We start from the raw sequence: 11,301 nt of genomic DNA on the forward strand, positions 1-11,301 counted from the left end.
TTGAGTTGGGTGTGATACGGTACCACCTGTGGTGGCCATACAGCACACCCGTGCACGATATACACGCGTCGCTCGCTCGCGCGCGCCTGCGTGCGTTCTTTTGGTAGACGCAGAAGAGCCAGCCACACGCGCCGAGAGGAACCACGCGCGGTGCCACGCGGTGCCACGCGAGCCATTCTGATCCCTCGTATAAACTCTGGGGGTGGGCCCGCGCGTAAAAAACACATTTTCCACCTTCGCCTAAATAATTTCTCCTCTCGTACGAAAAAAATAACAACCGTAAAAGAAATCTACAGAAAGAAAAAAACGCAACTCCAACGCGTTCAAAAATATATTAAATATATATAAAAAACAAAACCGCATCACATATTTTTGGAAGTTAGAGAACTCGTCAATCGCGACGAGACGGCATTAAACGTCGTGGCAGACGTCGTTGGCACGCGAACGCGACGGCGTTTGGCTCCGCGACGACCGCACCTCGCCAACCGGTGGGACTTTTATTTGCAAGCGTCCGTTTGCGAGAACACACTTAACGCGCGTCCTCGAAATTTTCCAGGAACGCATCCGCTGCTACGAGCAGCGCGCTCGACGAGGCCTTCCTGCGTTCCCGTCATCGGCACAACGTCCGACGTTTCGCGGCCGACACGCGGCGGAGGAACACTCGGCAGAAACGTCGGACGTCGCGCCCGAACGACGGCGCGGCGGTCGAAGCCGGGTAGTTTACGCCGTTCCAAAAGTCAGGGTTGAGTTTTGTCGGGAGCGGCGCGCGAGCGTGCAGCAGCAATATCCATCCTCGTCCGTTTCCCCAAACGACTCTCGCACTCAGACCGATTGGCACCGACGTAATTCAAATAAAAAAATAAATAAAAACATTGAAAAGCTAAATAGAAAAAAAAGAGCCCAGCGGAAACTCCGCTGCTTCCGAGACGACCGAATCGGCCGGAAGAGATGAAAAAAATTAAACTCGCACCGCAAGACACACGACAAACAATTTTTTTTACGGGGCGAGAAACACGACGGCTCGTTTTCTAGACGGCCACGGAAGACACCACACAGTACGGACTTTTGATGTCACCGCGCGCACACCCGAACGTATCCGGCGAGGCCCGTTCTCCGTTCTCCGTTGGCCCAGGCGAAAGCTCGCGTCTAAGTAGACGTCATATTTGGCCAGCTGCTTATTGAGGATTCGTGCATACGTTGCAGGAGGAAGGAATGGCGGCCGCCTTCTCTTCAGGCTTTGTCATTAAGTAAGTTTTCAAAGGCGTTTTTTTTCTCCGGCTACATCCGAGCCGAGTTTATTTGATTTCTTTTCCGCCAAGCCGAGCCGGTAACTGAAACCGCGCTACGCCGCTGTAGCCGGCCTCGTAGGAAGACTTCCGAATCTGGCTCAGGGGGCCGAGCAGGGCCAGGGCTAGTGGGCCGGTGGCCACTGACGCGTTCACCGCGTGACGCGGCGTCACTGCGGCGCAGAGGTCGCAAACGGGTTTTCATTCCTTACTCGTACCTGGCCGCACCAGGGTCGCAAACGGGTACCCGTACCCGGCCGTACCCTACCCGATACCCGGCCGGGTACGGGTAGCCGGGTATCGGGTAGGGCACGGGTATCGGGTACCTGGTTGCGACCTCTGCCGCGGCGTCACCGCGCGTCTCGGCTCGCTCGCCGCGGCGCGCGATGTCAACGGTCAACGGCTCGGCGGTGGAAAAACAACCTGGAGCCCAGCGATCCGTGCCGGGCCGGCTCGTTAGCGTAGAGGAAATGAAGTATTTACTGTGCGCCGTATAAACACCGCGTCCTGTACAGGTAAACAAAGTCCCGTACACAAAGTCCCGTGCAGGTGGCGGCCGGCGGCGCTTGCGTTTGCGAATGGCGCCAGCACCGTCCTGAGCACTGGGCTTGGACCCCCCCCCCCCACCCCCCCCCCCCCCCCCGGGCTTAGCGTAGCTCAACATCTGTCGAGTTTGCAACGAGCAAAACCCGGCACGGTCACCGCTGGCTCTACCCGGTCAGGAGAGGGCAGCTTAGCTCCGTTCCAAGCGCTGTCCAGGCTGGGGGGGGGGGGGGGGCGGGTTAACAACGCCGCCACCGGCAACGTCGTCCGATGGAGGTTCTCGCTCGCGACGGAAGCCTTCAATGGACGGTGCCTTCGGCATGCCGAGCGAGGCGACACGTCCCGTTTGAACGTCATCGTCGTCGTCACGTCTACTCCATCCGCACGGGAAACTCGTCTACGGATACGTACGTACGATGAAACTTCTTTCGCGCCGTAAGTAGCCAGCCGTGCTAATCGGAGGTTAGCACGGTTGGGGGGAAAAGACAACAAACTAAACACAAAAATAAGTTTTAAATAAATGAGTTTGCAATTGAGGATATATATATATAATGTAGTATATATTATCTAGTAGATATATCGAACGCTGCATCCGGTGTCGTTCCGGAACGCCGTGACCCGTGTATCCCGGTGACCTGTGTAAAGTGCATCAAATCAGTTTAACGCAAACTCGTCGTCATAGTCGTCGTAGTGGTTTCCAGATCAATGTTAGCCGTAAAGGTTTATTTAAATGTTTTGGTGAGATCGCGTGATATATAAATGTGCCGTGAACCCACCGCCACCACCATCACCACCCGACACGGCGAATCAGGAAGGGTTTGTCACGTGACACAAAAGGTGCCGAATGGCTACCGTTGGAGGGTAAAAAAATTCTGGCAAATCGCTGGTGACGCTGCTGGTCGCGATCATCCCGCAAAACGTCGTCAAAATCAAACCGTGTACGCCGTGGGTTTTACTGACAAATCTTAACCGATTGGCCGTGTCGGGTGGCGGCGGAGGCGGGTTTAACGGCTCACATTCACATTTACGCGACCTCACCCCAAGCAACCTTGATTACGCGTCGAATCAAACGATTGGCGTGCGGCAGACGCGTTCCCGGCCCCACCGGAGCCAACGGCCGACAGGAAGATGAACCGGCCGGAATAGACGAACCGTCCCCATCGCTCGCGAAGGAGAGGGATAATCACCCGTGAGGCAGCGCGCGTGCGATCGGCAACGCGATCGGTAACCTCTTTGGCTCCAGGGATCTCTCAGCCCTCTCCGTTAAACTAAACTTTGAACATTTCTGTTAATTATTTCAACCAGGTAAAGTAAGGCTCACCGAGCTATGCAGCTCTCAGAAGTGACCTGGCTTTCGCAAGTGATAGCTCTACGAAGTGGGCTTATCATCATCATCGCCACGTGAACATTTATAGCAGCCAAACACTCGAAACGCGTGATGTTGATTCGAAAACGTGGAGGGGAAAAAAACGGAAGACCCGGACAAAAATCCACGCGACCACGGGGGAGAGACACGCAAACTCCAAAATTCACAGCAGGCGTCAGGGTCGGGATCGAAGCCGCAACCTCCTGCATACCGGGCGAAGTAGTTAACATCTCTCCAGCACGTCTTGTTTATATTCCTAATCTGCCACTGCTCTCTGCTATCTCTATCCCGCTTCATCCCCACGAATCTGCACCTCCTGTCGACCGCTCTCTCACTCTCCCATTCCATCTCGCTCACCACTTTCTGATCTGTGCATCTCGGAGCCACGCGGCTCAGAGCCACGTGGCCCAGAGCCCTCGGCGATCAGGAACGAGAAACATCCAAAGCGATTTCCGTCTTAACATCATTTTTTTTTTGCTTACGTATATACACACACACACAGACACATTCTTATTTTTGCGGTGGTAATGCCGCAGCAAACTGCCGGCGACGCGCGCGATTGGTCGAAGGGAAGTCCTGCGATCGCCTGACCCTGACTGCCGAGTGGTCAAACCCTGTTTAGGGAAGCGGGTAAGGAAGGAGACACGAACGCTTCCCCAACTCCTTCCCCGCCCCCACGCTTGTGGATGCAACGTCGTGTTATATACAGAGGTGTATGTCAGTGCATCCCTGTGTGTGTGTGTGGCACAGCTGGGGAGCGGTAGCGTAGCGGTTAGCGCGCTGCGCTATAAACCCGGCGACCCGAGTTCGATTCCCGCTCACGGCCAACACCAGTGACGATTATCTGAACCGGTCCCGGGCCTCCCCTAGGTCGACTCAGCCTAAAATGAGTACCTAGTGCGATGTGTAAACATCGCCGCTAGGGAGACAAAGGCGGCCGGGCGTGGTGTTGGCCACCCACCCCCTCGTGTGCCGTGCCGGCCTTCATAGGTGCTCGCTAACAGCACTTGCCCCTACAGTCTGTTAAGGCTATACGGGGGATCTTTTTATCTTTGTGTGGCACAGCTGGTGCATCCGCCAGCCATCTCAAGTCAGCCAACCCATGGCAACTTGACCGAGTCCCGTGACCTCTTGGCCAGCGAGCCTTCGACACTTCGCACGGCCTCGAAGTGCACCTGGGCCAGGCACGGGCGCGTGGCGACGTCACCGCCACCGAGTGGTGACTGCCGGCCGTTGGTGTGCGTGCGGTCTTGTTGGGAGCGGCAGCGGAGCAGGTCAGCGCTACGTTGCGCTACGGCACCCGGCGACCAGAGTTCGATTCCCGCTCTCGACCAACAACAGTGGCTATATTTGAACCGGCCCTGGGCCTCCCCTATGTCGACTCGGCCTCAAATGAGTACCTGGTGCGTAATGTGTAAATAACGCCACTGGGGGAGACACAGGCGGCCTGGCGTGGTGCTGGCCACACAGCCCTTCATGTATCCGGCTGGCCTTCATAGGTGCTCGCGAACAGCACTTTGCCCCAACAGTCTGTTAAAGGCTCTTCAGGGGGGACCTTTGATATCTGTTGTGCGTGTTTGTGTGTGTAGGGGGAGCGGTAGCGTAGTGGCTAGCTGGCTCGCTGCGCCCGCGACACTCGGCCGCCCGAGTTCGATTTCCGCTCACGGCCGGCATCGGTGGCGATTATTCGGACGGATCTTGAAGCTACCCTAGGTTGACCCAGACTTCAAAATGAGTACCTGGCGGCAGCGTGTAAACAATGGCACGGGGGGGAGTGGGGGGGTGGTTGGGATGAAGGCGGTCGGGTGTGTGCACAAGGCGCCCCCCCCACGGCAAGCCGCATGACTCCGGCGAGACCTCGCCCGCTCATGCACCGGCGTCACGACGGGAGGTCGGGAGGAAGGAGGGCGAGAGGGAGCGGGTGTCCGAGCCGAGCCAGCGCGGGGCCCTCTCGGGCCCGGTGGGTTTCTCCACCGGGATGGGTCGTTGCCGAGCAGGGCCGGGGCCGATGGGGCGTTGGTTGCGCGTTCGGCGACCGGTCGGTCGGTCAGAACGCCGTGGCTGCGCCGCCGGCTACGCGCCTCTCGACGACGGCGGGCCGGCCCGGCTCGCGTAGTGGAAAAAAACAGACCCGGCACCTCGTGAGCTGCGCCGAGAACGGCACCGGCACGGCCCAGGCGGTTGTGGCCTTGGTCACGCCGCGGGAAGAGAGAGAGAGAGGCATAAGGCGCTTGGGCGAGAAGGGCGGCTCGGAAACCCCTCCATCCGATTTGTCCGTCGGTCGGTGGGGCGTCGATCATCGCCCGCGGGACGGGGCCGGCGGGCGGGAGGCGGGAGGTCCGGCGAGCAGGCTCAGTGGCGGCCGGTGAAGAAGATGCGCCCGGAGAACAGCAGCCCCACGATGACGAAGAAGATGGAGAGCACGAAGAGCACGTAGGAGGAGCCCACCTGCGCGTTGGCGGGCAGCTTGTAGGCCTCGCCGCCCAGCGCCTCCGCGGAGAACCCGGCGGGGAAGATGAGCGCGCCCAGGCACATCATGATCACTGGGAGGTGGGGGGGGCGGGAGGGTGGTGGGGGCGGAGGGGGGGCGGGGGGGGGGGGAGATGCCGCCATGAGAGGCACGCAAAACTCCTGCGTTTTCACTCCACATTTAGTGGTGGCAAGGAGATGTTGACTACCTCGCCTGTAGACTGGCCCTGACGACGCCTGTACACTGGGAGTTTGTTACCATGACGACGCCTATAGACTGGGAGTTTGTTACCCTGACAACGCCTGCACACTGGGAGTTTGTTACCCTGACGACGCCTATAGACTGGGAGTTTGTTACCCTGACAACGCCTGCACACTGGGAGTTTGTTACCATGACGACGCCTATAGACTGGGAGTTTGTTACCCTGACAACGCCTGCACACTGGGAGTTTGTTACCCTGACGACGCCTGTACACTGGGAATTTGTTACCCTGACGACACCTGTGCACTGGGAGTTTGTTACCCTGACGACGCCTGCACACTGGGAGTTTGTTACCTTGACGACGCCTGCACACTGGGAGTTTGTTACCCTGACGACGCCTGCACACTGGGAGTTTGTTACCCTGACGATGCCTGTACACTGAGAGTTTGTTACCCTGACGACGCCTGTACACTGGGAGTTTGTTACCCTGACGACACCTGTGCACTGGGAGTTTGTTACCCTGACGACGCCTGCACACTGGGAGTTTGTTACCTTGACGACGCCTGCACACTGGGAGTTTGTTACCCTGACGACGCCTGCACACTGGGAGTTTGTTACCCTGACGATGCCTGTACACTGAGAGTTTGTTACCCTGACAACGCCTGTATACTGGGAGTTTGTTACCCTGACGACACCTGTACACTGGGAGTTTGCGTGCGTGCCTCTCTCCCTCGCCGTGGTCGCGTAGATTTTTCTCCAAGCTCCTCCGCATTTTTCCCCCCCTCCACACATTTTAGAAAGAATGTCACCACGTGTCCAGAGCAGCGTTCTTCATCGCAAAGCGAGCGGGGCCACCGGCGACGGGGTGGGAACGGGGGGACGGAGGGGACCACCACTCACTGGCGGCGAAGGCGAGCCAGCGGCTGTAAACGACGGCGCCGGGCCTCCAGCGGGCGACGCCGATGGAGACGCAGGCGGCGGAGAGCGCGAGCACGCCGCACGCCAGGAACGCCAGCGTGGCCTTCCAGGGCGCGGGGAGTTGCGAGGGTGCAGAGCACGAGCGCTCCCGCCCGTGCAGCTGCTCGCACTGCAGGACCAGGCCCAGCGTCTGCACCGCTGCACAAAGATCCCACCACAACCCCCACCCCCCCATGTGTAGTCTTAACAGGCTGTTGGGGCAAGTGTTGTTAGCGAGCGGCTGCCTACATAGGTCGGTACGGCACACGAGCGGGGCTGGGTGGCTAGCAGAGGTCGCAAACGGGTTTTGATTCCTTACCCGTACCCGTACCCGGCCGCACCAGGGTCGCAATCGGGTACCCGTACCCGTACCCTACCCGATACCCCGGCTACCCGTACCCGGCCGGGTATCGGGTAGGGTACGGGTACCTGATTGCGACCTCTGGGATGAAGCCATGTTGCAGGCGCGGGTAGGTTGATTCTAGGAACTTGAATTGTGAGAAGAGACAAGACGTTGGGAAATTAGTGACAAACAGTTACTCACCAGTGACTCACGGCCTACCCGTACCCGTACCCCGCCGCACCAGGGTCGCAAACGAGTACCCGTACCCGGCCTGGTACAGGTAGCCGGGTATCGGGTAGGGTACGGGTATCGGGTACCCGGTTGCGACCTCTGGTGGCCAGCACCACGCCCGCCCTCGCTTTATCTCCCCGGTGGCGACGTTTACACACCGCACCAGGTAAAGATTTGAGGCCAAGTCGACCTAGGGGAGGCCCAAGACCGGTTCAGATAATCGCTGCTGATTTCTGTCGCAAGTGGGAATGGAACCCGGGTCGCCGGGTTCGTAGCGCGGAGAGACAAAGGTGACCCGGGCTGGAGAAATCCGTTGAGCTATGAAGCTTTTTTCCAAGCGATATCCAGTAAGAGAAATACAACAACAAAAAACATGACAGGGTTTCAAAGTATCGGAAAGGTAAGCAAATGATACAAAATAAATACGTAAAATAGATTAAGTATATCGTCTCAAATTTTGATTTAAAGCTTTCGTGACTGCAGGGATTCATATTATTGGTAAAGTCACGTAGAAGGGATACAATAAAATTATTAATTTTTATTCTTTTATTGTTTCCCTTCTACGTGACATTTCCCAAAGAACCAAGAATATATATCATCTCAGTATAATCTGGATAACACGGTAACAGGTAGGAATCTTTTACTGCTATAGGTTTATAAAGAGCCTTATTCCAAGCCACTTTACAGCAATTATAAAATTGTACACCAGGTAATGATAGTGGTTGAGATAAAGAGTGAGAGGTGATTAAAAGTGGTAACAGGTAAGGATTAATCCTCGCGCTAGCTGCTGCCCGTTACCGTATTATCCATGGATAATATCGGTCGCGAAAGTTTACGTGTTAAACGGTTACCGTGTTCACACACGAACATCTTGCACACAAGACCTTTATTTAGCCTTACAAGTGCAGGGCACTAATTCCACACGTGGCTGGGACCTATTAGCGGACCACGTGAGAACAAATTAGGGCCCATTAATTGGAAGTGTTAAATCATGGCCTTTGTCACCGCGGGAATGTGGTGATATCTGGCCTATAATAATAGGGTTTTGCCTATTTTTTATGGAAACAAAACCGAAACCTTTTTACGAGGATTCGTGTCTTCATTAACCACAATACTTGCGGTTAAAATGCAAACAAAAAAACACTCTGATAATATATGCATTGTCCTTGAAACTGATTGGTCCACACCAGAGACAGCTTTCTTTTGAGCCTCGTCTCAATTGGTGCTCGACCAGATGATGCCAAAAAGGCATACACAGCTCAAAGACAATGCACTATCAAAGTAATGAGGGCTCGGGGTAAGCATCTACATCATTAAAAAAAGGGAAAACCCCTATTATTATATGTTGGTACTGGCAAAGGAGGTCTAATGATGATATCTGTCCCATTTAAACGAAACTATGAACATTTTATTTAGTATTTTACCAGGTAAGGAAGGCCCACTGAACTATAACAACTCTTTTTCATGGGTGCCCTGGCCATTCACAAATGAAAGCTCGGCCAAAGAAAGTGGGTTATCATGGTGTGGGGATTTCTAGCAGCCAAATGTCCGCCGTTGAACTGCTTTCGTGCGAAACTCTGTCAACGTGTGACATTGAGTCGAAATGTGGAGGGGAAAAACCGGAGGACCCGGAGAAAAATCTCCACGACCACGAAGAGAGAGACACACACCATATTCCAGATCATGGATCGAACTCATGGTCTCCTGTATACCAGGCAAGGTTGTTAACATCTCCTAGCCACCGTGTCGCACCTATTTAAGCACGCGTTGTCTATTATGGGTCTCCCTCTCCCTTGGTGTGCCGAGAAAACCCATTGTGGCTAGTCCCAACCACCACTACCACCACCACCACTGCCAACAACCACCACCACCGCCACCACCACCACTGCCAACCACCACCGCCACCACCACTGCCAACCACCGCCACCAACCACCACCGCCACCGCCAACAACCACCACCGCCACCACCGCCACCAACAACCACCGCCACCACCAACCACCACCACCAACAACAACCACCGCCACCGCCAACAACCACTGCCACCGCCAACAACCACCGCCACCAACCACCACCGCCACCACCGCCACCAACAACCACCGCCACCACCAACAACCACCACCGCCGCCAACAACCACCACCGCCACCGCCAACAACCACCGCCACCAACCACCACCGCCAACAACAACAACAAAACAACCACCACCACCACCAACAACAACAACCACCGCCACCACCAACAACAACAACCACCGCCACCAACAACCACCGCCACCACCAACAACCACCACCACCGCCACCACCACCGCCAACACCAACAACCACCCACCACCACCACAACAAACCTGGCGGCTCAGCCGTCCTGATCCAGTCGGGGTTGAGGAGGCTCGCCACGGCGAACACGTCAGCCACGAGGAAGAGAAGCCCAGCGGCCACCGTCAGCCTGTCCATGGCCACCGCGGCCTGGCGGGGCCCGGTGGGGCCGGGTGAGGAGGGAGGGTCACGGCTCGCTCACGGGCCCTTGGCCTGGTGGGGAGGCCCTCGGCTCGCTCACGGGGCCCGGCAGGGGCCGGGTGGGGAGGGAGGCCCTCGGCTCGCTCACGGGGCCTGGCGGGGCCTGGCAGGGATGCCCTCGGCTCGCTCACGGGACCCGGTGGGGCCGGGTGGGGAGGGAGGCCCTCGACTCGCTCACGGGGCCTGGCGGGGCCTGGCAGGGAGGCCCTCGGCTCGCTCACGGGGCCCGGCGGGCAGGGGAGGGAGGGAGGCCCTCGACTCGCTCACGGGGCCTGGCGGGGCCTGGCAGGGAGGCCCTCGGCTCGCTCACGGGGCCCGGCGGGCAGGGGAGGGAGGGAGGCCCTCGACTCGCTCACGGGGCCTGGCGGGGCCGGGTGGGGAGGGAGGGCCACGACTCGCTCACGGGGCCCGGCAGGGCCCGGCCCGTGACGTTGCCGCCAGCGGCGATCCGCACGATCTCATCGCTGCTGCTGCTGCGGCAGCTGGGAAGAGGCCTTTCCCCCCCACCCCAAGCCGGACTCGAAGCCGGGCAGCCCTCGCCGCTTCAACGCCTCGCACCACGGGCTGCCAAGTCGCTGTGGACGATTTCCCACGGCGGGTTTAAAACACGCGGGATTGATCGGGAGAAGCTGTTAAGCAACACGAACAACAAACCTATACTAATAAACCTCTTCTTCCTGGTCAGCCCCCTTTTTTTTTGTGGTTCTTACTGTAAAGTAATAATATTATTAATATTAATACGACTACTACGGTACCAGCAAATGAGTTTCCACTGAACACCACGAGGGGGAGTTGTCACATGCCCAAGACTTTGGCTGGTGGCGCCCTGATTGTTGTGTGACCAGGGTGGGTCCGGATGTCTTGTGACTCCCCCCTCCCGACTCCCCCCTCTCCTCCTCCCCCCCTCCTCCTCCCCCCCTCCTCCCCCTCCTTCCCCCTCCTCCCCCCACCCCCCTCCTCCTCCCTCCTCCTCCTCCCCCCCTCCTCCCCCTTCTCCCCCCCCCTCCTGCCCCCTCCTCCTCCTCCCCCCTCCTCCTCCTCCCCCCTCCTCATCCTCTCCCCTGCTCCTCCTCCCTCCTCCTCCTCCCTCCTCCTCCCCCCTCCTCCTCCCCCTTCCTCCCCCCTTCCCCCCCCCCCCTCCTCCTCCCCCCCCCTCCTCACTCCCCCTCCTCCCACTCTCCTCCCTCCTCCTCCCCCCCCCCTCCTCCTCCCCCCAATTTCACTTAAACACAGGGGCGCGAACTGTGGTTTGTGGGTTTGTGTTGCAGCGTTGATGCGTAGGGGGCCCAGCGGGCCACAATGTTTCTATTTGGTGTTTGAACATCTTAACACAAATATTTTATTGCCAAAAAAAGGGTAAAACCTTTTTTTCATCATTTTTGATACTGGCAA

At 57.6% G+C, this 11,301-nt stretch overlaps 1 protein-coding gene across 2 annotated transcripts; it reads right to left on the minus strand.

Moving 5' to 3' along the window:
- Nucleotides 1-2,510: 2,510 nt before the first annotated feature.
- On the minus strand, nt 2,511-10,632 carry LOC144736015 (uncharacterized protein C16orf52 homolog B-like). Of its 2 annotated transcripts, XM_078618644.1 has the most exons (4): nt 9,741-10,632; nt 6,767-6,982; nt 5,644-5,738; nt 2,511-5,383 (listed from the first exon to the last, which is right to left on the minus strand). In XM_078618644.1, the coding sequence occupies exons 1-4, from the start codon at nt 9,844-9,846 to the stop codon at nt 5,243-5,245; spliced, it is 558 nt and encodes a 185-aa protein (XP_078474770.1). In that variant the 5' UTR covers nt 9,847-10,632; the 3' UTR covers nt 2,511-5,242. The 2 variants fall into 2 exon arrangements, with proteins under 2 accessions (XP_078474770.1, XP_078474771.1); XM_078618645.1 differs by having other exon boundaries at nt 5,291-5,738; nt 9,741-10,630.
- Between the last annotated feature and the right edge of the window lie 669 nt (nt 10,633-11,301).

This window comes from Lampetra planeri, chromosome 58, assembly GCF_965212315.1.
Source record: "Lampetra planeri chromosome 58, kcLamPlan1.2.h2, whole genome shotgun sequence".
Lineage (NCBI taxonomy): Eukaryota > Metazoa > Chordata > Hyperoartia > Petromyzontiformes > Petromyzontidae > Lampetra > Lampetra planeri.